General features: G+C 47.5%; 10 protein-coding genes across 10 annotated transcripts; 6 read left to right on the top strand and 4 right to left on the bottom strand.

The window, feature by feature from the left end:
* Window positions 1-111: 111 nt before the first annotated feature.
* LACBIDRAFT_296446 (uncharacterized protein) lies at window positions 112-5,880 on the top strand (the record flags this gene model as incomplete). Its single annotated transcript, XM_001880411.1, has 17 exons — window positions 112-214; window positions 278-375; window positions 430-554; window positions 612-831; window positions 882-1,087; window positions 1,133-1,337; window positions 1,386-1,451; window positions 1,502-1,759; window positions 1,812-2,219; window positions 2,270-2,450; window positions 2,498-2,633; window positions 2,690-2,777; window positions 2,827-3,093; window positions 3,139-4,033; window positions 4,087-4,337; window positions 4,390-4,770; window positions 4,822-5,880. The coding sequence occupies 17 exons, from the start codon at window positions 112-114 to the stop codon at window positions 5,878-5,880; spliced, it is 4,947 nt and encodes a 1,648-aa protein (XP_001880446.1).
* Window positions 5,881-6,042: 162 nt separating this feature from the next.
* Window positions 6,043-7,056, bottom strand: LACBIDRAFT_326501 (uncharacterized protein; the record flags this gene model as incomplete). The annotated part of the gene is made up of 4 exons (XM_001880179.1): window positions 6,043-6,415; window positions 6,530-6,609; window positions 6,652-6,768; window positions 6,820-7,056. 4 exons carry the CDS (start codon window positions 7,054-7,056, stop codon window positions 6,043-6,045), a joined length of 807 nt encoding a protein of 268 aa, XP_001880214.1.
* A 160-nt stretch (window positions 7,057-7,216) lies between these two features.
* Window positions 7,217-7,723, top strand: LACBIDRAFT_296444 (uncharacterized protein; the record flags this gene model as incomplete). Its single annotated transcript, XM_001880410.1, has 4 exons — window positions 7,217-7,367; window positions 7,420-7,522; window positions 7,571-7,616; window positions 7,667-7,723. The coding sequence occupies 4 exons, from the start codon at window positions 7,217-7,219 to the stop codon at window positions 7,721-7,723; spliced, it is 357 nt and encodes a 118-aa protein (XP_001880445.1).
* Window positions 7,724-7,840: 117 nt separating this feature from the next.
* On the top strand, window positions 7,841-8,953 carry ECH-3 (enoyl-CoA hydratase; the record flags this gene model as incomplete). The annotated part of the gene is made up of 6 exons (XM_001880409.1): window positions 7,841-8,099; window positions 8,152-8,199; window positions 8,245-8,330; window positions 8,379-8,709; window positions 8,763-8,846; window positions 8,904-8,953. 6 exons carry the CDS (start codon window positions 7,841-7,843, stop codon window positions 8,951-8,953), a joined length of 858 nt encoding a protein of 285 aa, XP_001880444.1.
* A 154-nt stretch (window positions 8,954-9,107) lies between these two features.
* LACBIDRAFT_294063 (uncharacterized protein) lies at window positions 9,108-10,820 on the top strand. Its single transcript, XM_001880408.1, has 4 exons — window positions 9,108-9,221; window positions 9,332-9,420; window positions 9,469-9,586; window positions 9,638-10,820. The coding sequence occupies exons 2-4, from the start codon at window positions 9,375-9,377 to the stop codon at window positions 10,581-10,583; spliced, it is 1,110 nt and encodes a 369-aa protein (XP_001880443.1). The 5' UTR covers window positions 9,108-9,221; window positions 9,332-9,374; the 3' UTR covers window positions 10,584-10,820.
* A 3,532-nt stretch (window positions 10,821-14,352) lies between these two features.
* LACBIDRAFT_326496 (uncharacterized protein) lies at window positions 14,353-15,539 on the bottom strand (the record flags this gene model as incomplete). Its single annotated transcript, XM_001880178.1, has 5 exons — window positions 14,353-14,517; window positions 14,570-14,719; window positions 14,772-14,814; window positions 14,866-15,408; window positions 15,478-15,539. 5 exons carry the CDS (start codon window positions 15,537-15,539, stop codon window positions 14,353-14,355), a joined length of 963 nt encoding a protein of 320 aa, XP_001880213.1.
* An 803-nt stretch (window positions 15,540-16,342) lies between these two features.
* On the top strand, window positions 16,343-17,925 carry LACBIDRAFT_296437 (uncharacterized protein; the record flags this gene model as incomplete). Its single annotated transcript, XM_001880407.1, has 6 exons — window positions 16,343-16,533; window positions 16,582-16,770; window positions 16,912-17,000; window positions 17,053-17,491; window positions 17,546-17,685; window positions 17,738-17,925. 6 exons carry the CDS (start codon window positions 16,343-16,345, stop codon window positions 17,923-17,925), a joined length of 1,236 nt encoding a protein of 411 aa, XP_001880442.1.
* Window positions 17,926-19,030: 1,105 nt separating this feature from the next.
* Window positions 19,031-20,496, top strand: LACBIDRAFT_296436 (uncharacterized protein; the record flags this gene model as incomplete). Its single annotated transcript, XM_001880406.1, has 8 exons — window positions 19,031-19,122; window positions 19,178-19,336; window positions 19,387-19,578; window positions 19,632-19,955; window positions 20,007-20,079; window positions 20,134-20,230; window positions 20,281-20,436; window positions 20,492-20,496. The coding sequence occupies 8 exons, from the start codon at window positions 19,031-19,033 to the stop codon at window positions 20,494-20,496; spliced, it is 1,098 nt and encodes a 365-aa protein (XP_001880441.1).
* Window positions 20,497-21,446: 950 nt separating this feature from the next.
* On the bottom strand, window positions 21,447-22,617 carry LACBIDRAFT_296435 (uncharacterized protein; the record flags this gene model as incomplete). The annotated part of the gene is made up of 4 exons (XM_001880177.1): window positions 21,447-21,674; window positions 21,737-22,079; window positions 22,128-22,175; window positions 22,229-22,617. The coding sequence occupies 4 exons, from the start codon at window positions 22,615-22,617 to the stop codon at window positions 21,447-21,449; spliced, it is 1,008 nt and encodes a 335-aa protein (XP_001880212.1).
* A 90-nt stretch (window positions 22,618-22,707) lies between these two features.
* LACBIDRAFT_296434 (uncharacterized protein) lies at window positions 22,708-25,227 on the bottom strand (the record flags this gene model as incomplete). Its single annotated transcript, XM_001880176.1, has 9 exons — window positions 22,708-22,991; window positions 23,044-23,534; window positions 23,591-23,706; window positions 23,755-23,889; window positions 23,940-24,133; window positions 24,186-24,829; window positions 24,889-24,953; window positions 25,006-25,034; window positions 25,086-25,227. 9 exons carry the CDS (start codon window positions 25,225-25,227, stop codon window positions 22,708-22,710), a joined length of 2,100 nt encoding a protein of 699 aa, XP_001880211.1.
* Between the last annotated feature and the right edge of the window lie 73 nt (window positions 25,228-25,300).

The following is a 25,300-nucleotide window of genomic DNA, read 5'->3' as shown; positions in this document are numbered from 1 at the left end:
TTTGTTATTGTGTGAATTTAAAGGTGAACAATCAAGTACTCAGCACGCCTGCCAGAAGCGTTACATATAGTACCGCAAACTCTTCTGCATGCACCCATTCCACACCTTGTGATGCGCGAACGAAAGGATGACAAACAATCTTCCACAAGTCTTCCAGTATATGAATCTGACCCGCCTTTTTGGCTCCCCAAGATGCACAGTGCCGCAGACATTGGTACACGAGCTTAGCGATGTCGGAAGCATGATCTCACCTTGTTTCCCTGATATTTGTAAATAGGCTACGCGGGATTTCACCCCCCTCGTCCAGGCCAAGATGAGGACGTTCTCTCGGAGACAAATGTAAAAAATGGGTTCATCCTTACCCAGCCCGTGTCGGTAGGGCCAACTTTATTCATTTGTCTACTTTTTACAACTAAACGTTAAGCTCAGGTCGAGACCTTTAGCGCTCAAACAATGATAAACGAGAACCTTAAATCCGAAGATTCCCTCGCTAAATTAGAAGAACTCATGAATGAAGTCTTTATTAAGAGAGCAGACCATATTCCTTCCGTTCCGTGAGCTAATCCTTCACCGGCCTATATAATGCCATTTTAAAGTATTGTTATATCCAGGCCATCGTCATTTCGCATGCCAACAAGAGTTACTTTGAACGATGCAAAGCGTCAGGCATGGTTTGCAGACTTGGCCAACCCGGATGTACCATTGTACAAATTGGGCAAAAGTGTTCCTCATGGCGCGAAAGGTCATGACCTGTTAGACCTACTGCATGCAAACAATGTTGCAATCTCTAGGGCTGTTTGGCTCCTTCGCGTTTTTGGCGCGAATGAAACGGTAAGGACCTTATTGTTTCCCCCGTACCATTTGCTTAGGTTTTCAACAAGGCGGGGCTTCGGAATAAGCCCTCCTACAACCCAACGCTATATAGCGTCGAGTGGGCCAATGTTGTGACTAGCTACATTAAAAAGCAACTATTAGAAATCGCGTTGCCAAGCGCGCCGCGTCCTGGGTTGAACATCAAGCAAACATTCAAAGGAGTTTTATCTGATCTGGATAGTCGAGAAAAATGGATATCCCGGTTTATGTATTGGTTTGTTTTTTTCTTTGTGACGAATTCCCCTACTTACATGTTCAGTCTCAAGCTCCTTCGAACTTTCTATGCTGAAGGTTTGGTTGACCATCAAACTTTTCTTGTATGGATAGTTCAGCAGATGGGATGCTGCAATCTGGCGCAAGCTGGCTTTCTCACTCGGCTTACGGAGGAATACCTTGACGATATTCTGGGTAGTCGAGCGTTGGCTCGCCCGTTAGTCGAGGCGTGTTTAGGTAAAATGTCGGAAGCGAGTATCCATCATAATTTTTTGCCTCACCTCTCTGACGCTACATAGATTGGCACCGCTTCTGCGCAGGAGTTCCTTTCCGGCACGGAAGAATCCTTGAAACATCTCCTTCAGGTTCGCCAAGTTGCAACTACTTTCCAGGCTGACTGATGAGGAGGATTTAGCGGTCATGTCTCATTTTGCCAGATGCCTTCATTGGTCCTCGGATGTGGCTCGCATACCCCTCCATTATAGAGAGAGTCATGACAGTGGATAGTTCGAATCACTTGAATGACTGGTTTCTCAGTCAAAATATTCAAGATATACGGCAATCGATCTTCGCAAACTTTTTAGACGTAAGAAAGCGGAACGAGGCATTATTGTTTTGCAATCCACCTCCACATATGTCGATTCGACTTCAAGCGGCCGTTTCCGACGTGAAGGTCGCGTATTTGTCTTTTTACGAACCCATTTTTTCGCTTAAAGCATCCACAGTTGTTAAATTCCATTTCAAGTGACACCGAAATGAGCAGCGTGACGTTCTTTGGCAATGATTTCAATGACTCGCCGTTTTTTCAAGAAAAACTAGACATGCTTCTTAGCTGGTGTGTCACCCCCCTGCAGTATGGTAATCATCGGCCCTTTGCCGCAGTCACTCTTATCAAGAATTGGCGTGACAAAGCGTGCGAGCGGGCTACGCGCAGAGATTTTATCACTCCCAATGAGTTGTTGCAGGATCAGCTTTTTGATTGGCTTGACAAGTCCGATGTTGCAGGCGAGCCAAACAACATCCGAGATGTTGCTTTGCTCTATGGGAAACTAGTGAAGCACGAGCTATTTTCATATGCAAGTTATATTCAGCGACTAATTGCTCGTGGAGAGCCTGGTCTATCCTTTGCCGAGGTAACGTTTGTACCAGAGGGAACTTTCTTCTCTTACGTGCTTTTTTTCAGGACATTGAATCCCGCCATCGACGATTTTTAAGTTGGATACCTCTTTTTCAATCGACGTCATCCTTAATCAACCAACGCAAAGTCACGCTGCACGGTGTTAGAGCCAGGAACATACCTGAGGATATGACGGAACGTGAAATCCGCAAGGAAATCCGATCTGTGCTGCCAGAAGTATTCGGAGGTCCGTGTTGAAAAGTTTGATCAGATTCATGACCTGAAAAGTTACAGGTGTCATCCGATCTACATTGGAAACAACAGCAGATCTTCTCGCCAACTGTAATGCTCTGATGACAGGTACTCGTTTTGAGCAAGTTCGTACTTTTAGACAGTGGCTGCTACCAGCGCTCCAAAAACACATCGCGAGGTACGCCCTTGACAGAAAATTTCCCTTCGGGCATAGTCACTGATTGCTTTCTGCAGCAATAACGATCGTCCTTCGGCACTCAGAGCATATCTCGTCACCGTGGAGCTGATGACTTCCACAAAATGCTTCCATTCTGTGCTCGACGTACGTTACCTATTTTTGTGGTCATCAATATTAAGGTTTAGTTTTCTAGTTGACATTTTGCATGCTGGAACACTCCACAGATTCCGATTCGATGACGGCGGTCTTAGACACATTTCATCGCCATGCGGTTATATGGGCATGTATGGGCGCTATGAACGCAATCGTTAGCGCTCTAGATACCGCCCATCAAGTTTGGAAGCTTCGCGGAACCCAGTCTCGTCCTTTATTAGCGTTGCTCATCGAATTTGACAATGGTCGTTATCTCGATGAGTTATCTCGCACTCGAATCACCGCTGAAATGTCCACTTTTACCAATGTCAGTCCTGTCACTTAGCGATGACTGATCTGACTATCTTAGTAGGCTCTTCAACCGGTCGTAGGGCGACCGAATCATGTTCCAGATATCCTTCCGGAAATATTACTTTTGGCAGGAGACCCAGATGACAACGCACCTGCCATCCTTGCCAATGGCCTTTGGATAAAATATCGAATGTCCCTTGACTGGGCATGGAAAACTTGGGACAACACTGTTGCGAGCCTTCGTCAAGTCCCAAGTATGACATCAGACGTCAACTCTCGCCGACTTCATGCACTACGCTACGGCACATTTTTGTGGCGAGTGGATCAGCATCTGCCGAACGGGCTTGACATGGATGTTCTGAGGTGGTTTAATGGTCCTGGCAAAGGCGTGCTCGTTGCACTCAGCCCAGATTCATGGGATATGTTAATGACTATCCTTGTCTACCTCATCGTGCATGGTGCACTGGAAACTACCACTATCTTGAGTGGACTAGTTTATCCCGCTTGGGAGTTGGGGGCTTTCTCTAGTATGGAACAAGCAGCTTTCCCAGAAACGTATCTCCGTGCCGCGAATGATCTGTGTCACCGCCTACTTTTACAGGAAAACGACAGTGGAGACGCAATACCACCGACCAATCTTTTCGAGGTTCAATGTCTCAGGACAAGACGTCAAGTTGTCTATTACGAACCTCATTTCCCTTGCCTGGTGACCAGCATTCCCGTTTTAATTTCTCTCGAAAATAATCCAAATATCTCCGGAGACCTTCGGCGCGATTCGACGTCTTTGCGACAACGCCTCTGTCAAGACGGAGGATTCCGCCAGGGGGCATACCGTAGTATGGACGTCGTCCGCGAGGCTTTTGAGAATTCGCCCTACTTCAAAGACATGGGCTCCGAGATTTTAGGTAAACAAATGATAGCTGGGTTGCGAATGATTTTGTGTGACTCGACTGATGGTATGTCATACCGAAATGGTCTCCATAATCTTACCCTCAATCAATCCCTCAAGACACGAACCTCTATGATTGGCCTGAGGTCACGCGTTTGCTCAGCCCGTGGAAGGTCGCAGCCACGACCATCCAGATGCAATTCCAGATCAAGCAACTAGGCCGTTCCCTTGCTCAAGATATTACCCATGATAATGCTAGTGCAAACCTTGACAAGTTAACGGTGATGCTTTTCAACCACACTAACACTGCAGAGGAAGCATATTATGTCGGAGAAATGGCTCGTGGAGCAGGTAGTGCTGTCGTGGCCAAGGTTTTTCAAGTAACAAAAATCTCCTACAGATCTGCACTGATCACCAGCACAGTTTATCAAAAACGGCCTGAAATGCATCGCAGAAAATTTATCGGCGACTTCATGCGATGAGGCGCCTGGAATCGAGTGTCCTGGTTCAGTGGCTGAACTTCTTCGCGTTCTTACCCATGTAAGCTCGCCTTTCCGAGACGGATTGTCATCTCTTCCCTCGCTGGACCCTTCCACGCAAACTCTCTTCTTTGAAGTTATCCATGCAAAATTAACGACACTTCAGCCCCAATGTATCTCAAAGGAAAAACTTTATTTGCAAAGAGATAATATAATCCTTCTCGCTCGATTGCTACAGTTTATTCTTAATTTTCGGGGTAGTTGGTCTTCCAGGGCGAAAGAACTAGGAAGTGATCTGACCACCATGGTTTTCCATGTTGCTTTGGTGAGTATTCTGTCCTCCCACAAACTCCTGTCGTTGAACGGAGGCTTTTAGCATCATGCCACTGGGGATAACCTTGATGCAGTTGTATATTCGATCTTGATTGATACTCTTCTATTTCTTTACGATGGTGCGCATTTACTCAGCTTGTTCCACTTGCAAAATTTGAAAAACGATTTTGTTCTTCCAGAGATACCCTCTGATGGGAAGGTGGGCGCCTTTGACCCCTACCGACTATATCCAGATATACCAGTGACCGACTTGCCGTCGGATCTTCCCCCCGTGTACCGAAAACAATGCTTGTCCCTTCTATGTCGTACCACGACAATTTCTACAGTCCCAGATCTGGTAAATTCCCATCGTGACACACAGGGAAATTTAGTTCTCGGACCATACGTCGTCAATAGGCCTTGGGAGTGGATAGAGAATCTCGAACCATCCGTTCTAGATAGGAAGGAGGGCGAAAAGGAACGGGACGACAAAGATAGCCAAAAGACGAAGTATCCGGTAAAGAACTCTGGCTCCCTGTCACTGGATGCTTTCGGAGCTCGACTGACAGGGGACAGCATCGTGCCGATTGTAGCCGATGGGTGCAATTTGAGGACGGAAGGCAATATACGTTCTTTTCAAGACGGCACATCATCTGATAGCCTTTTCATACGGGATTGGCGAGAAACAAGGCTCGACCTTAAGTTGGAGATACCTACAAGTCTTCGTTCGCGGCCGAAGAGTGACTTTCCTGTCGGAACAGGACCCATCCATACCGCATCCTTACGACCCGACCCTCGGACAACCCCAAAGGCTTCCCCTGCATCGTCTATCGTCTCCCGTTCATCTGCACATGATTTTTCATCTTCCGCACGACAACAAAGTCCTGGCCAAGGTTCTCATGGGCACTCTAATACCGGTATGGGCGAGGCCAGTGGCGACGTTGCCGGGGCCTCAGCAATGACTTTACGCAAGGAGCCAACGTCTAAACGCAAAGCTACGGCGTTGGTCAGCGATGAAGTCGAAATCATAGAGGGACCAGTCCCAGTACGCGCAGGGACGAATTCAAAGAAAGCGAAGGTCACAAAGGCCCCAGTAGCGAAAGCGAAGGCTAAGAGGAAATAACCAAGAATGAATATGTAGCCCCATGCAGTTGTGTATCGAATAGTACAGTGAATAACATAATTATAAGGATATAGCAACTGCAATCGGATTTCCATTGTCCGACTCATGAAGGGCCAGGGCAAAATATTAGCGCGAATTGAGGTTTTTTGCGGAGTACGGCCATTACGTCCTATTTCTTGGGAAAAAACCGTCCCATGAACCTGTTGGGGGTATGGTCGCCTTAGCTTTGCCTCCTTTATTGCCTGAATAAGCCAGAGTGGTGTCCTTGGGTATTGCTTCGCCTGTCGCTTTTGCGACAGCCCTGACAAGTGCTTTCAATGTAAAAACTTCGGCTGGCCGGACCTTAACAGGTTCTCTGCAGCTGGGGCATGTGTACTCAGGTTCCGGGGGCAGGTAATGGGTGAGCATAGCGGCCATTTGGGGGTTGTTTAATGCGTGTGGATTCTGCAGGAATGCTCGCAGGTGTGGCACAAGCGGATGGGGTTGGTTGACATTATAATGAGGGTTTGCGGCCATGAACTGGACTAGTGTGGTGCTAAACCAATCTTGAAGACAGGATAAACAGAAGATATGGCCACAACCCGCGAGACTTGAGGGAGTACGTAAGGAAATCGGGTGAACATTCGCTAGCAAAGGGGGAGGGACGCACAGGAAAGGTGACCACATGCGCGAGGTACATATCTCGCAATTAACGCAATCTTCGAGTTGTGAGTCTTCCTGGCAGTGTTGCTTCAACGCCAGAGGTGTAGCAGTACAATGAGGTCAGCTCACTAGGAGGACTTTTCCATTTTCTGGTATTCGAGTGGCTTTCAAATCAAGAACTTCTTGGCGGAGTTGTGCATTTTCTAAACGGTCTCTTTCATGGTCTCGCTTGCTCTTGACGAGTTCCTATCATCGGCTTAAAAAACGGGTCAAAGGAGATGTTGCAAATGAACGAACCTCGCGTTGCTTCGCGAGTTGTCGGCGAAGATCTGCAATGGTGGCCGTTTGACCCGTTGATTGACGCGTCGTTGGCTCGTCGTCGTCTGATATTTCGATGACTTCTCCAGGAATGATTTTCAGCTTTCTTGGTGGCAGGTTAGGAGGGGAATCGCGGTCAGAGGACGATACGACGATGAGGTCTGAATCAGGGTGTTTTTTGCGATGAGATTTGTTGCTTGTACGACTGGCAGGCATGGTTCCAAGTCCAAGTTATAATTGGGTCAACTTGTAATTGAGCAGTTAGGAGAATACTTACAACTCGCACGTGACTAGTAATTTACTGGTCACGGAGCTCACCATGAATTCGTTCCGTTGCTTCCGTCGCGTATTAGTCCCACAGATAACCTCTCTCAGAATGTCAACACTCGCAGAGGGTTCCCCCAATCGCCAGCGTTTTTTTGTATACGCCCCTGACAAGACAGAGGAAGGGACTTTTGAACGGAGACTCTCCGTGAGGCCAACCCATCTTGAAACAGCAAAAGAACGAACTTTGAAGGGAATCATTCGTTAGTACCACTTCAAGTAACTGCGTACCAGTCACTTGATTTCCTTGTTCAGGAATTGGCGGAGCATTGCTCACACCGGAGTCTATCGCAACTCCCACCGCCGACAAGAAGATGATTGGATCTACGTTCATTTGCGAAGCAGGTACCATTGACGAGTAGGCACGATTTGCATTGCATGATTTTATGGCTAATGAAGGCTTCAGAGTGAAGGCGTTGATTCAATCTGACATCTACTATACAGCGGGCGTGGTACGTGCACACATCTTTACGACGTAACTCAATGTTCAATACCACTCTAGTGGGACGCTGATAAAATTGTCATTTTGCCGTTCGCCGCTGCCACTCCGATACCTTGAATATTCAATTTTTACTCCTTGTGCTGCTGTCCGGGCCGAGAGTTGCCGTCGACCGTTACGTAAGGTACTTTAAATAGAGAGTTGTCTGTTATTCACCTGAACGATTATTGTTGCAAAATGGCTTTTCGCTCCGTTTTAAAGCCACGATTGAACTTTTCTCCAGTCCGCCTCATGTCCACCTCGCAACGACAATATAATTTCATCCTTGTTTCGCGTCCAGAGCCTTCCGTCGTTCTTGTTACCCTCAACAGGCCCAAAGCATTGAACGCTTTGAGCAGCCCTCTATTCCAAGAGTTGAACCAAGCTCTCGAGGAAGCAGACAAAGATGACACGGTTGGCGCGATGGTTCTAACCGGCTCCGAGAAAGCCTTTGCAGGTTTCTTTTCTAATCCGTTATGCTGCCTACTAAATTACTGACACAATAACAGCTGGTGCCGATATCAAAGAAATGAAGGATAAACAGTGCAAGTTTTCTAGTTAGTCAAGTTTGACTACACGTCCTCACACTGCAACAGTCGCAGACGTGTTCAAGAACAAGTTTTTGGAAAATTGGGGAGAAATTGCAAGCCTCCGTAAGCCAGTGATAGCGGCCGTCAGTGGGTTTGCGGTAAGCCGTCACCGTTATTCTTTACAAATGCTTTACCTAGTATCTTAGCTGGGGGGTGGCTGCGAATTAGCCTTGATGTGTGACATTATCCTGGCCTCTCCAACCGCCAAATTTGGCCAGCCTGAAATCAACCTGGGTGTTATCCCTGGTGGAGGCGGTTCCCAAAGGCTCGCGCAGGTTATTGGAAAATCTCGGACCATGGAAATGGTTTTGACAGGGCGTATGGTCTCTGCGCAAGAAGCCGCAAATTGGGGAATCGTTAGCAGGGTTGTTGCAGACGGTGAAGGTGAGGTCGTCAAGGAGGCGGTGGCAATGGCGAAAGATATCGCGAGCAAGAGTCAAATTGCTGTTCAGGCTGGCAAAGAAGTTGTGAACGCTGGTGCGGGCTTTCTCTTTATTTATTGACTTCCTTGACGCCAACCATGCTCCTAGCTTACGAGCTGAATCTTGCCGAAGGCTTGAGGTTAGAGAGACGGCTTTTCCACGGTTTATTCGCAACCAATGACCAAAAGGAGGGTAAGTGTTTGTCCGTCGCTAGGCCCTTGTATGGAGTTAATAACTAATACCGCGTAGGCATGTCTGCGTTCTCAGAGAAGCGAAAGCCAAACTTCACTCACACTTAGTCTACGGAAGTCCTTTTTGTTGAAATACACGAAATTACTAGCATTCCATTAACTCTAGCTCAACAAAAAAAAAACGTCATTTGAACCACCTAAATATGCCTCCCACCAACAATGCTGTAAGAAGTATCGTGTTGAGGGTGCTTTAACTCTGGGAATGAACGGAACGAACGAACCTACGCCTACTCCGGCTAACATTTTCTTTTGTCCGGAAGATCCAGGCGCCGTTGCTCGAGCCTGCCATATTGCGTATGACCCAACGCCAGAGAGAGTACCAGTCCCGATAATGCGACAGGATAAGCAGTCTTTATACTGCGTTTGAGGATGTGGCTCCATTTAGAATTATGTGTGTACCTGTTTTCTTGAAACTCACATACTTAGGTGACTACTAACCTCCGCATTACATACTTTTCCTCACTCGACGATGCAGAGAACATGCACCAGATCACAAACCACTTTCTTGCAGACGTGTGAGTTATACCTTTCTTTCTTCGTGTTTATGGCTGAGAAAAATTTAGTCGTAACCCGACGATGGAAACATTCCTCCACACATCAAGGCCTTTTCCTTTCATTGACAGGTCAGAGTCCAGCTATACGAGTTACATATTTGCCGTGTCGGAGAAGTATCAGTATAACGTCAGTTCTCCATTCTCTTTTTTTACTTGACTTGCGTTGAGTGTGCAACAGGTCGAAGAACCCTTATGCTGTTGCTTCTGGTTCTGGCCAGTCCTCATGGGACCACCTGTTCAAAGATCTCGAAAATGCAACCCCCAGCGATTTGAAGCGTCCTCTAGCCCCTCGCAACCCCAAGCAGTCTATGACAGCGCGTGAGATGAAGGCTTTCGAGAGCATGATTGACATGGTTTTCGACTCGTCCAATGACGCCGAGGCGTCATCTGAGCGCTCTTCAGACCGGCCAAATAAAGTCGATGATCTTTTCAAAAAGCTGAGGAGGCATTCAAAAAAGATGAAGTGGTCCACCGAGGCGGAAGATATGCTTGATCGCAAGAAGGAAGAAATGGATCTTTGCTCAACTGATCAGGAGTTGCTGGAATGGGCCAACGACAAAGTTTTTGGGGAATTCCGACAATACCTTGAAGCGGTTTTGTCCGGGAGCAATGAAGCCATTCAACAACCTCCTACATATCCCACCATAATTGCGCTCCTCGTTCGCCAGTTCCGTGACAGGTATCACAATCCGCACCTCGCTCTAGCTATTTTCGATCATGCCCGACACCTGTCTATCTTGTCGTACGTCTTTGGATGCTCAACACAGGCGTACAATGAACTCATCCAAACTCGCTGGTCTTCCTTTCGAGATCTCATGGGGGTGAAAGATGCATTGCAAGAAATGTTTGTCAATGGTGTGGAAACTAATGCCCAAACCCGCAAGCTTGTAGAAGGTTTGTGGAAAGATGTTGGTACGGAAAATATTTGGCCGGACCATAACCCAGAGAGCGAAATTGGATCGACCCTCGCTGAGATTGAGCGGATGATGCCACGGGCTCGACCAGAAAGCACCTCCAAACGGGGGCAACCAATGTGGGATGCTTGGAAGAATCAAGGTTCTGAAGGGAAGGATGCTAGCTATGTGTTCGATAGCTGGGATGCACCTCCCACCAAGGAGAGGTAAATGTCAACCGACACAACCATACAGGACGAAGCAAGGTTGTCCTTTGTGCTCAGTGGCGAGATCGCCATCATAGCCCTCCACATCACACTTTGTTACAATTGTTATAATGTAACTCCATCCACATCTAGGCGAGACTAAGGTTGACAGGTGACCCTCGATGCACCATATAAACGTATATCCTATCCAACCCCTCTTTGTTGGCAACTTTGGCGGAAAACGAATCTTGAAATGCGAGCGAAATTTATTAAGCAAATACACTAGTCCTGATGAGAGATCCGTCCCCGCTGTTATATTACATGAAAGTATTTCATAAAATCGCCGCTTCCAGGGTTGCAAGAGGGCTACGCTGTTAAGGATTAGGCCGCCGGGAGCGGGTGCGATTCGTCTTCTGTGTAGGCACGCTCGGAACAGCCCCCAAACCGTGTGCAGGTTGATAATCGGTGTCAATCTCATCACATCTTAGATGTAGAAGAAGATTATAGACAAATATTTGCTCGTATCTGTAACGGGCAACTTGTAAGTTCCCGTTTGACGACTAAACGCGTGCAACTCACTGGGCGTTTGTGAACACGACAGACATTGCGTCTGAACTACAACGCAATAAATTGGGCGCCATGACCAATGCCAAGTTCGCGGGTGTCATCTTGGTAATACTCTGGGTTCGTTCTTCAAGGAACAGTTGCAAGAAACTAATGACAAAAAGAACGACGCGACGGTTGATGGTTGGAAGCCGTTCCACGATGCGGATACAGGCAAGATGATCCCTAGAATGCTGAATACATTCGTTGTACATTTCACTTGGGACAAGGGGATCGCAGAGCTCGCGCAACCAGAGTTTCATCAACGACGCAAGAACATGCGGATCGTCGACGGCATCTAATGTATAATAGCCGCGGTCGATCCGTAATTTCAGTTCGGAAACTGAGTCGTTGTCACCAGGAACACGAAAGATTCCTTCCGACCTGGGACCACCAAGGGCAAGAATCCCATCAGCAAGGAAGGGTAAAATGATAGGAACTTTTTGGTGAGGATAATTCCTTTCTTGAAGCCTGATAATGGCGTCCAAAGATTCCCCGAATGTTGATGGATTGAAGGCAGCATCCTAAAACGACCGTTGGAAAGCGGGATGTATGGGAATAAAACGAATTTACCGAAGCCGTCTCGATCTCGGCAATAGATGGAGGCTTGCCACGCGGGCCTTTCATTGAAATTGACGCTAAACGTCGCAAACAATACTTGGCCATCACATCCACCCGGCTTTCTTGATAGGTGGTATGATTTTGTATGAAAGCATGAAGGTATGTTTCAAAGTTTTTTGAGGGCGGAAAGGTGATGAGGAGGACGCAAAGCAGTTGCCATCCTTTGAATATACTTTCCCTGCCAAAAAAACAAACAAACTTAATGAGCGGGAGTGAACAGCCTGAAGTCCACTCACGTATTCGGGTTTGTTGTCAGCTGTTTCATCAATTGACAATAAATCTCGTCTCTGAGTTCGCCATGCGTAAGACCCTCACTAAGAACCCAGCGTTCTTCTTCCAATAATCCAAAGGAGTTACCAGATAAAGAAGTCGTGGACGAGTTAAAGGAAGCAACCGCCGAGAGGTGACCATCGTGTGGCAGACGAATATTAATAGACTTTTCCCGTTCTCGATCTCCCATGATATGCTGGATGACCTTGAAAACTTTAACTGCATCTTTGTGGAGAGTCCGATTCAGCACAAGCAGGGGAGACGTTAGTGGAGCCTAAGTCAGATAAGAGTAAGTTGAAGATAAAGTATGCGGTTGTTCATCACCTTTTGCCAAGCCATGAGCTGTGCAACTGGGACTCTTCGCCTGAAAATGAAGCCGCTCCGGTGAGTAGAAAAGTACTGCTTCGCATAATCAGACTCTGAAAACTGCTGAATATCCATAGCCAAGGCAGACGGTAATATCGGGTAAGTTCTAAATCCAAAAAGATGATTCATAGTGGTAAAACGAAGATTAACATTTGCGTACCCCGTGTTCAGTGTTGCGGTCGACAAATTTGACGCCGATGGGTGCATTATCGGTCCGACCAGAATTGGTTGGCCTGTGGCACGATTCTTCACAGGGCTCAGTTCCAATGTTGCGGCTGAAAGACTTTAAGAAGTAGCGTTGTAGGCATAATATCATACACACCATGGTTCATGATGGGACTACTAATTCCCTTTCCTCCGACTGTTGGGACTCGTTGTGGAACGGATGGAATGGGTCGCTGGGGCGAAGGAGGAAAATCACGCTTGCCTCTGCTCCTAGAATGGGTTGAAGGACTGTCTTCGCCTGAGTGAACTTGGCCGTAAGCCATACTTGAATCACTGATACTGGATGCGACATTGAGGCTCCTTGGTTGGGAGGTGTGACCACTATCTGAATGTGACGTTGAAATCATCTCAAGTGCAGCGTGGAGACTTTGAGGTTGCTGTGGGCGATGTGATGTATATGAAGATGACTTTGAACGAGCCCGACCATTGTAATCGGAAGGATATAAGCTGTCGGTTGGGCGACCTTTCCCGTTTGGGCTGTCTTTTTTTTTTGATGGCGATATCTCCCCGTTGGCATCGTTGACAAAACTTGCTGTAGATTTTTTGGAGGATGAAGGCGACGACGGCACAGAACGGTCTGTTGCATAAGGGGAACCTGGTATAGGCGTCAACTGGGAACCGACGGTGTGAAATCGACTTGTCCCATTCTGGACACTTTCTGCCCCATGCGAAAATAGATCGCCGCCGGAGGCGGATCGTGCGATGGATTGGCGGTTGCCATTATTTTCTAGTGCTGGGCGATTCGATGGGGACCGTAGCTGTAAGGTTTCCTTCAAGGGCTCCTGAAATATCTTTACAAGGAAGAATGGTTATTCAAAGCTTTTCCACGCACTGGTCTCTCGAGGCTTGCTGATATTCGTTTGGAAAACCGGTCAAAGGTTGTCTGCGATAATCTGCGACCAAGAGCTGTATTCTAATGCAAGTCAAACTCGTCGCACTAGTTTAGACACTCTCCAAACTCACTTGTATGATGCCTAGGGGTATCACAAAACCTGAAGGACGCTCCCAAACAGTTTCGCCGGTTTTCGTCTGGTAATAGTATGACAGACCACCCCGAGAATCATCACTCAATTCCCACCACTCTCCTTCGGTACTCGGGGGTAATCTGTGGTTTTTTTAATGACGCACTGCGTCGCAAAATGAACAACGGGGACTCACACAAAGTTCCCAACAGGTGGATCCCAGCTGACTTGTCCAGTGGCAGGGCAGGCAAAAAAAGAAGTTTGCGTCTATTCCATTGGTGTTAATGAGACAGCAAAGAAAAATCGAGCTATAAAAACCTGTGGATCGACCAAGGTGACCCAGAAATTAGCACCCCAGGTCGCGTCGTCTCCACTTTCTGGGGTTTTGGGGGCTGCTTGTTGGGGTATGGAGTGGTTTGGTGTGCCGACCTTGTAGGATGTTCCTGAGGAATGTCGTGCAATGGGATGGTGACCGGGAAGTGGGGTAGAAGAGGGTGGTGCGCGAGAGGTCGTCGGTGAAGGGGATTTCTTCAAGGTCATTGTTGGATATCGATAGGTGTGGTATTGAGGGTATATGAAATGACAGCCAATTGAGGGTATAGTTCGAGTAGAGGATGGACTTTCAACTGGCGGTTGCCGGTCGTCGACCCTGCAAAGTGCATTCCACAGAACTTAAGCTAAAGCAGGCAAGGCACAACGATTGATAAGAATGAACATAGATAAGATTATTCTTTTGAACATGTGCATCTAATCTTCGTCCATATCACCCACTGCTTTCCTCTTCTCGATACGCTCAGACATGATTTTCTTTGCATCCTCCTCTGCTTTCACTAATTTGCCGCTTTTAGCTAGTGCAACCAATAATGCATGCACGAGGCCCATATGGTTGTGACGGCGAAGGCTGTTCTCAAACTAGAAGGGTCAGAAAAGCAGGTCAGGGATAATATTCTGAAGGAATGCTTACTGCCCAGCGTTCTCGTTTTGAGTTTTCATTGGATATTCTTGCCATAATTTCGGATGCAGCTTCTGAATGACCAGCAGTCTGATATTGTTGTAGTTGGGATTGAAGTGTAGGCAAAGGGTCCTCTCGCAGAGCAAGAAGACTAAACTCGAGCTATGAAAAAGTGTTAGTATCGTAGCAAATCAACATAACTCTTTAACCGCACTGCACCGGCTGGGTAGGTATTTATGCGTGCTCCGATAACTTCGCTGTGCAGGGATGATGTTAGAGGATGAACTGGAGCAGTGAGGTGGACTAACCGAGCTGTTTTGAGCCAGCCCTCACCCTCCTGACTAAAAGGAGCGTGCCTCACTGCATGCGGTTTCAAGCCGTCCAGCTCGTACAGTGCTCCCATCACGGGCAAGTACACCACAAAATGATATGCGTCCTCGCTCTTTCTCGGAAGTCCAAGTCCATCCAGTGAGACCGCACTTGGTGGAGAAAGTGTGTTATGGGCTTGGCGAAGCCAGTCTGCACTCGTGACTACTAAACCACGCGTCTGAGGATCCATTCCAGTCGTAAATGACATGAGTTCTGAAAGTTGAGGTCCCATAGGCAAGGAAGGGATGTTGCCAAGTGCATTTAGTACAGCCAAGGTAGCGCATGCGTTGTTCACGACTTGATGCGCGAAAAATCCTGGAAATTCTGGGTCGTAGTTGCCATCAGAACGGTCTGAGGAGGTGGGGATCCATTTGAACAGGAAAATCAGAGCATGTAGTGGTTGCAGGGCGGACAATGAGTCGGAATCAAGGGAATACAGATCATCTACAATGAGAGGGACACCCAAGGACTTTAGCAGCTCCCTGTTGTATCAACGATGAATGCTAACCACCTTTTGACGGAAAAGAAGAGTAGAGCAAAGAAAAACGTACGTAAAGACACCTGGGTCTGATTCGGTTAGTTGCCAGCCACTAGATTCGTCGTCCCCCGACATTTTTCTTCCACCTGAGCTTTGTTTTTCGAAGATTGTGGAGTGCTTGAGGAAGTACTCAACGAAGTCAAGTTGAAGTTGTTTCGTAAGTGTAAATAAAGTACACAAATAAGGCAACAACCACGACGGCGGCGCCTATTTGGCAGTTGGAATATTCCCTCCAAGCTTCATGCATGGATCTCTTGAACGCAAACCAAATTCCTACGACTCCAGCCTCTGATAAATTCGATCCCAAAGCAGCAAATCGCGCAAAATTTGAGCTCGAACTCGAGTTCCTTCAGGCATTGGCCAATCCATTCTATCTCCACTCTTTGGCACAACAGAATTATCTGGAACAACATTCTTTCATTAACTTTCTTGAGTATCTTCTATACTTCAAGGAGAAAGATTATGCACGATTTGTTCAGTAAGCCTCTATCCCCACCAACAGAAACATTCGCTGAGAGGTACAAGTTACCCTCACGCTCTCCACCATCTGGAGCTGCTGCAACATTCTTCATTCAGATCCAGGATGAAGAAGGATGAGTTTTTCAGGGAATTCTTGCATCAAAAGCAATTCGACCATTGGCGAACCTGGTCAGTCCGTTGTTCTCTTGGCCATTGAAAGAAAATCTAATTAAAAAGGGTCAGGCGAGAATTGCTCAACGATCCCGCTGGCTGATTTTAGCAACCAGAAAAGGACCGTTCACGAGTAATTATAAAGAGCTTTAGCCTTGCTCTTCAACTTGTGCATATTTGTGTATGTTATGTTACCAACTGCGACGTAAATAGTGTTAGTCCCATGATCAAATGGAGCGGACGGTATCATGTCCCACAGACCCCTCAATGGTGAGGAGTATCCTTTAGACAATCCACTTCCCCGCGGGCTCTCTATCGACCAAGATGAAGGTTATCCTGCCACATTGCACAATCGAGGGCTACACTATGCGTCTATAGCGGAGAAGAAACGCTTGTGGTGGAGAAACGCAATTATCAACGCCTTGTTCATTGCATCCTGGTGCGTGACCTACCTGGTTTCCTTCGACCCGATTTAATGATAGTATAGGTTCTTATTTGCGACTCTTCTTTCAGTATACAACAAATGGATGTTTTCCAAGGATCATTTCGCATTCCCAGCACCGTTATTCGTGACAACGATGCATATGTTCGTCCAGTTCATCCTTGCCGCTCTCTTACGAGCGCTTTGGCCTATGCATTTTCGCCCGGATCGGAGGCCGACTCCCGAAGAGTATGGGTGAGTTAATTTTCCTGAATGTAACTTGCCGACCGTTGTGCACTTTGAGCTCGGTCCCAAATTTATATCTGTCCATGGTTTACGTTGACGGCTAGCCGTGAAAAAGCTTTGTTTAGCCATTCTGACGTCGTTGTAATTTAGGAAAAAGGCTTTTCCAACCGCACTTGCGACAAGCCTTGATATTGGACTGTCAAATCTCTCACTCAAGACCATCACACTATCCTTCTACAGTAAGCTTAGAGGTTATTTGGTCGATCCACTTAATAATCAGACAACTTCCAGCCATGTGCAAATCATCCTCCCTAATCTTCGTACTCTTTTTTGCTTTCATCTTCAAACTTGAAGTCTTCTCATGGCGCCTCATTGGTGTCATCTTCCTGATTTTCTCTGGTGTCGTCCTCATGGTGGCAACGGAAACGCACTTTATTTTAGAGGGTCTAATTCTCGTTCTCAGCGCTAGTGCTCTTGGTGGACTTCGATGGACTCTTACACAAGTTTTGTTGAAAAACAAGAAATTGGGTCTCGATAACCCTGCTGCCACCATTTTTTGGCTTTCACCTGCCATGGGGGCCATACTTGCTGTTGTTAGCGTTACAGTGGAACACTGGAGGAGCTTATTCGGCTCCGATTTTTTTCGTGGTCTGCTCAAAACATCCGAGACTGTGTTTTATTTGACTGCGCCTGGGATCCTAGCGTTCTGCATGGTTCTAAGTGAATACTAGTACGATTCTTTCGTCATTACTTCAATGATTCCATTGAACATGACCATTCACAGCATCATTCAACGCACCGGTGTAGTACCGATGTCAATTGCCGGAATCGCCAAGGAAGTATCGACGATCACGATTTCTTCTTGGTTCTTTGGGGATGAACTCACTCCCCTCAATATTACTGGCGTTGGAATCACAGTATGCGGTATGATTTGTTCACACTCAAGTACGATTGGCGTTAATGTCTTTTGAGTTAGGCATAACACTCTTTACATACCACAAATACCGAAAGTCGATGGAATCACCTGTTCCTTTGGATGCTCATGGCGATCCAGTATCTGGTGAAGTTGATGAGCCGCTTGGGAGGAGTGATGTCATAGAGGATGCCGAAGAGATCAACCTTCTTTCGCGAAGTGACGATCTAGAAGAGGTAATTCCCTTCTGATTTGCAGCGACCTGAGACTGGATCTGATAGCCTTTGCTCGGCCGCTCTTATAGGTTGGAAGCCCCGTAGACGATCGTTCGAGACCGTCATTCTCGTCTGGAAGTGACACGCTGGAGGTCCGCAGTAATCAGCCTTCTGAGTTTCACCGGGAACCCGGACACCCCGGGAAAATACGAAACGGTGCGATTGCATTCCAGGACGGATCCATAGAGCTCGTAAATGTATAGGCCAAAAATACCCGGTGACGGTGGAATCCAATTGTTTTGGGACGGATGTTTCGTTTGCTTGAAACCACCAACCATGCTGCTGAATGCCCACAGAAGATTTTTTTTTTGAACCGACAAACTCGGGCTAAATCCTGTCACATCATATTGCTACTTTCCGCCCTTTTTGATTCCATTCCAACCCTTGCACGAGAACGACGACCAACACGCGATGCTTGAACTTGGCGCAATCTTATCAACAGATCGAGTGCGGTTGTAAGACAATTCTTGCAGCGAACTGGAGTCAACTGGCGTCCCCTTGCCATCAATCTCATGGGCATCAGCAAGGTATCAGACCATAGAGACCATAGACGGATGATATAGATTGGGCCCGTGATTGGGTACCTTTTGGGTGGTTCCCACCGTTGTAGGCGGAGTCAATGGATGAATCCGATGTTCAAAAATGGCGGCTTTGTTGTGCAGAATGGACCAAAGTGGGCCGTGCGGCGAGGGAACCGCGGGGACGGTATCTGCCACGTGTGGATAGGCTTGACGCGTTCACAGATCCGAGACGACACTCGGAGAAAATCAAGTGACGATATGTGCTGAGTCAGCCTTACTGATTGATTGATGGATTTGTTCCGGTTGTGTTTTATGGTTTGCGTTTCGTGTTCAGACAGGTGGCTTGCATTGGCTTGCACCAAGCTTGCATTGGTTTGCGTCGGTTCAAGGGGTTTGTATCGGGCCGTATGCAAGTGAGTGGCTCAGGTCTTTGATGGTTCGTGACGGGTTCGTGACGGTTCACGGTGTTAGCAGTGCTACGAGCGCTGTGTTAAAAACGCAGATAAATTATTTTCTTGCGCGCCTTCTTTCCTACGCGCATTCTCTTCCTCTCGACGGGCATGGACGACTCTTTCCAGTTTATTATAGAATCTCCGCAGAACAACCAGGGACATAAGAAAAGGCCTCGTCTCGTCACCTCTTGCGACAACTGGTAACTTCAGCTTTGTCATCACTGCCCGCTATCCAATCTAACACCTCTACCACAGTCGTCTTAAAAAGATAAAATGTCTTCAACCATCTCCAGAAAGTAAATGTGATGCTTGCAAGACTGCCAAGATACCTTGTCGTTTCCGGGATAGGGAGCGTTACTTTGCAGAACGCAGCCGAGCTATAGCTGGTCCTACCTCGTATGGAGCAGACTTCAGGCAAGCAGCTCTTCGTACCTTTATGGCTTCTACTCACCAACTCTTTTTAGAGCCGAAGCGAACCCAGCCCTTGATGCCTTCTCAGTGGCCTCCAGCTCTTCCAGTCCTTCTCTTTCTTCCAACTCGAACCCTCGATCCACTTCCCACTCGCCGAAAGCAAGCGGGCTCGTTTCAGCCGACGCGGAGCACACTGGGAGATATCAGTCATACCCTCCTGATTCTCGTCGAGATTCTCATCACAGGTTTATCACCCGCCTCACATAGTCGTTACGTGCCACTGAATCCTTTTCACAAGACACAGTAATTCTTCATCTATTTCATCACGCAACGGTAATCCATTAGCCTATAATTATGGTGGACCTCCACCCACTCAACTACTACATCACCCTCATAATACACGCAGTCCATCGCATCACTCTGATTATCGTCCCATTCACCTTTTCGATCCTGATCATCCTCAATCACCCCACCCAACTCTAATGCCACATTTCATACAATTATTCTTCGAGAACTTGGGCGGTGAATTCACTTTCTTATCATACGAGGAGTTACTTGCGGATTTTTGGGACCACGTACTGCCATCTTTGATGGCAAATTGTATTGCAGCTATGGCTTCCAGGTACGTGATTTCTGTTCATATCGTATCCGAAACCTCACTACCTCTATCTAGATATTCTAATATTCCCGAGCTTACTGTACGAGGCCTCCATAACGTCGCAGAAGCATACACCGAGAGCGCCAAGGTAAGTTTCTTTCTTCGCCGTCTCCAATTGTTTACCGAGCCTCCATTTTCTCAGACTATCCTAAGCTCCGTCGCTCATATCCCCACAATAGAAACCTTGCACGCTATAATGTTACTCTCCTGGTCGGAGTACAAGAACAATAGACTTAGTGGTGAGCTCTCTTTCTCCACTGGCTTACAAGGTGACCTGATCTCGGCCTAGGTTTCCGAGCTTATTGTCAGATGGCCATGAGGATGGCTATGGACCTCGGCTTATCAGATCAAAATGCGATCCAAATGCATCCGAGTGAAAGTGAACGTAACCGCAGGCGGTCAACTTGGGCAGGCATTCTACAACTACATCTTACCTCATCGTCCCGTACGTGATATTAATGAATGTGGAGCATGTTGTTGACCACTTTCTCTCTCCCCAGTCTAACTTTAGACTGCATTCATTTCTGACAATTGACTGCTACATACATACAACTCATCTGTCCTTATACATCATATAATTCTGCTTAATCCATCATCATCTGGTCTCCCTGTGGCTACACCAAGCTCGCGGCTACTACCTCGCGGGCAGCCCAAGAGAATACAAACTTGAAACTCTTCCGCTGTCGTCGGGTCCTCCATAAATAACTGGGCCTCATATATCTTTTCAATACACCATGGGAGCACTTCGACAATTATGTGGGCGTGTTTCAAGTCCGGATTGATGGCATGATTCATTCGACCCATCAATACACCGCGTCCCCTATCCATGTAATCGCAGATTCGCAGCCTGACCGAACTCTAGATGAATTAGCCTATCATAGAACCTCTTCCTCAAACAATCTAATAATCAAAATTGTCTTCCAAGAAAGTGCTACGAGAATGTGTTACGAACGCGACTGTTGTTGAGTATAGCCGACAAAAGAAAACGCTGCCACGCAGCGGATCCGGAAGAGACTGCAGGGGTTGGACGACACACACGTTACGCGGTTCACCCTGATACAAAGAGCAATAAGAATAAGGACTCGAGGTGCTGTACTGCAGGGTCCTGAGCGGGGTAATAGAGAGATAGGGAGTTGCTGCCGTCACAATTTCGCGAGTATAAGATGGCAAATCACCGAGGTTTAGCGGACGTCGTCACGCGGTTGTTCCAGCTTGAAATCTATCAAGATCAATTTGGGTCTGGTATATAAAAAATCTTGCTTCTTCAGCACCAGGTGCATGTGTACACAAGCCATTTATATAGAATATGCTTCCGCATCCTGAATATAGAGGCAAAAAATCGATAAAATGTGCATAGCTGCACACTCTGTTTCGAAAGCCGTTGTCCGTGTGGCGCGGAACACAAGATGTCGAAGGTTTGGAATTGCCTTGCTGCCTGCTGCTTGGTCAAGGAATTTATCCAATGAAAAGATGGTCCCATGGTAGCACTTCATTGAAGAGAGTGCTTTCCCCAAGACTCCCTTCGGAGGCACTAGGGCACCAGTCGAACAATGTTGCCAACTCTGGGGATGTCACGTAGTATGAATGGAATCTTGAATGAGGGTTTCGTTGCAGCCGCTTCGACAATAGAACAGAGTGACAGCCGTATTTATCGAGCGAGTAAGGGAGATATCCATTTCGTCTCTAAGTTCAAAAAGTAGATGATTTTCGTCAGGATCTATTTCCCCATAGCAATACATCCATACCTCTCCTTGCTCTGCACTCGGGCTATGACCCTCGTCAGGGTCCACGCCAATGTACCGAAACTTTGCTTCAGGCCACCGTATAGCCGCTCGGTGGAGTTGTGTAAACCTCATCCGCTTGAATTCATAACCGATGACCGTAATTCTTTCAGGGAAGTGGCCGGTGAATTCGCGAAAGCGGGCAACGGCAAATAAAAGGTTCTGATACGAGTCGAGCGCATAGTTTTCCGTTGTAACGCGTCTAAAGACGGGGTCAGAGTTTGACGCATGGAGTAGTTCGGTCCTCATCGCCAGCCTCATGTACGACTCGGCCTCCGTCGTGGAAGAGGAAAGCCGCGTCTGACCGCTGAAACAAAAATGAGTTATTGTTGCGGCATGGGCGTTGAATTATTACCCAGAAAATATGAGGAGCGAACGGGCATCTTGCCTTGCCAGCTCTACGCTGAATAGTGGAGGTTAAGTCCCATTCTTACGAAAACGCCGAGAAGCACGTACCCTTTTTCTATGTGTTTAAAAAAGGCTGCTACACGTTTTCCCCCCTTCTGATATGGTTCAAGAATCCAATCCTCTTCGTTCAGCCTTGAACTCGGATCACCTCCCTGCCAGATAGCGTGGCAGGGTACCACGACGAGATGATCAAGATCGGCGAGTGCATTGGGTCGGGATATGGTGGCAAGCATTGCAGATCCTTCCCGAAGTGAATTTCTAGCGTAAAACCGGACATTGCACAGCAAAGAGATGCCACATAGGAATGCTAGCAGAAGGATGGCTAGATTGGTCGCTCGACTACGGCTGAGCAAGGCATCGAGGACCCTTTTCCGCGGCGAGGTGACGCGGCGAAAGGCTTTGTATTTAGGGCCTGAGGAGACTGGTGGTGGCAGCATCTACGTCGTAGCATCAGTGCTGGCAGTCGCTGCCTTGGCGTAAAGTACACGAATTTCACACGGCAAACATCTCTATTTGCTCTATAGACTCTAACTCTCAGCAAAAAAACCTAGAAGTCCGTCCTGGTCCTCCGAAAAATCACTCTCAAACTCCATTTGCCAGCTTTTCAAACGCAATTTCATCAATTCGTCCCAGAAAAGGGTGGGCGCCCCATCGTTACTCTTGAGGAATGCTCGAATATGCTTCAGCCACTGTTTGACCAATTTGAACCTAAGTTCCACCTTTAAGTTGTCGGGTGAATTGGGTTGAAAAGGCGGCAAGCCCTCTTGATATGCTAGGAGCGCGACTTGTCCGAGCCAGTAAAAGGGCAGAACTGCATTTTTGTCGCTTAGCCCAACAGCACAAAAATAACAGTATTCACAAACCGTTGTGGATAAAGAGCGGCTCCTCTCCAGGAAGAGAAGCATCAAGTGTCTCAGGCGCAACTAGTTGACTTTGGAACCAATTGTGAAGCGCAAACTGTAGTCGCTGAATTTCCTGATTGATTTCTTCCGGTTGGCAATCCCCATTGGTTGAAACTTTTCGGCCTTCAAAGCACGCAGAGAATAAACGGCGTAGAATGGCATGAATAAGAATGAAGTGCGCGAAGGGATTGAGAGGATGAGGAACGGGAAGGAGGCGACTTTCTTCCAGAGCTGCCAAAGAATCGGGGATACTTATCCCGATCAGTCGTGACTGGATCGAGCCATACGGAGACGCCGCCTGTAGTGCCATGAACCACTCCGTCGGGCTAGCGGCCTGCCAAAGCGAATCCTCGCAGGGTAGATTGAGTGTGAGCTCACTTGCGTGGTACGACGGGGGCAGGGCGAAGTAAATGCCCTGACAGCAATCGTGCATATACGACCACAGGATTGCGCTGTAATATGTAAATTAAGATAAAACGAAAGCGCAATGACTTGATAGGGAAAGTACCGTTTGGTCATCTCGTTCATCACCCACTCGGACCACAAATGCTCCAGGGGGACTTCAGTAAGATTTCCCGGTGTCCATGAGGAGATTTTTGAGATCAAACCAGTACGCCGTATCATCTACAAGAGAATCAAGACAAGATTTTAAGGGATGAGGTTATTTCATACCATAACAAGCATCCCGTGGTAGATGCTCGATGAAACCCGCTGTTCGGGCTGCTGGTGAAACAACCCAATGGTCTGGAGAAGAACCACCGCCAAGATGAGCTGAATTTGATCCATTGAATCTGTGGGATTTTTGGCCTAGACACATATTAAGGTGCGCAGCAACACAACGCAAAGTTGGAACCCACAAAATCCTGGATCAGGGCATCCCGAGCGGACGCCAAGGTGGTCGTGATGAAAGTGCTTGCCTTTCGCGTTCGGACATACAGAGCCCCGCATGCCTGCATTGCACTTAATAAGACAGGCGATTTGACTTGAGATCGGAAGGTGGTTGCATGGACGATCGGTATCTGGGAAGAAAAACTAGAGAAGAACAGGTCAACTTGTGGGTGGTCAGCATTCAAGAGACGGAGAGGTATAGCCAGGATACCCACGATAGTGCTGTGATTCGATATCGTTGCCCGAAACAGAGGGACTGGAACGCGACTCAGTCGCCGTGTAGGACGATGAAGGACCGAGATCCCCAAAAGAATTCGAGCCCGGCGCCTGCGCCATGGAGGCAAGAGGAAACTCCGATTCTGCACTCTCCGTCTTTAATCCCATTCCTATCCACGAGTGTTCATCCACACCAGATACCGTGGGGCTAGATGTCGCCGAAAATACGCCACTGAAGAGAGACTCAAGCATGTCACTAGCAGAAGCAGAAGCTATGACAGGCATGGCATCATGTCGAACATCAGTGTTGCTGACCCCATTCAAACTTGTTGGTTCGGAAGAGGGATTCTCAGAAAAAGCGCTCGTTTCAAAAAAGACAGAAGGAACAGCTCCTTGACCACAACTGGGAGTATCGCACGCAATGACGGGGCAATCACTGAACGGAGAAAGCGAAGCTGGAGGGGACGGACATGAACCAACGCTTAGGGATGATGCCACATCTTGCCAGTGTCCACTGACACTTCGATTTGGCTTGACACAGGGTATATTGCGTGCCTTGCACTTGAAGCAAGGCTCCAGGCGATCGCACTTGATTTTTAATTCCACGCAAGAGACACAGGCATCACGACGAGAGTGATTGTAACTGTTGTGGACGAGGATAGAATCAGTGGAAGGTTGTGTAACAAGCAGTGAGAGACAGACAGTATGCTACAGCGCCGTTGGTGACGCCTGAGAACGGAATCGGAAGTGAATTGTGCTTCGCAAGTCTGGTGACGTCTGGAGTAAGAGTAGGTTGACGCAAGTGTGGAAACTGCTCACATCACAGCAATGTAGCGGTATATCGGCGTCTGCGACGTCAGAGTGACTAAGACAACATAAGTGAGTGCAAGAGAGCTCACGGATGCGCATGTGTCGGTTCAGAAGAGAAGCACGAGAAAATCTGGCTGGGCAGTACGGGCATAACTTGGTACGAGAATGAACATGTTTATAGTTTCGACTAGTTCGGAGCTTGAGAAGAGAGCCTGCTCTTGGGGTCGTCATGGTCAAAGTGAAAAAGCGTTTTGCAGAGCTGACCCCTAAACTCGTTTAAATAACCTGGCGGCTGACACCACTG

This window comes from Laccaria bicolor, genomic scaffold (genome assembly GCF_000143565.1).
Source record: "Laccaria bicolor S238N-H82 LACBIscaffold_10 genomic scaffold, whole genome shotgun sequence".
Lineage (NCBI taxonomy): Eukaryota > Fungi > Basidiomycota > Agaricomycetes > Agaricales > Hydnangiaceae > Laccaria > Laccaria bicolor.
The sequence above is the reverse complement of the archived record's forward strand: the minus strand, read 5'-3'. Positions and strand labels throughout refer to the sequence as shown.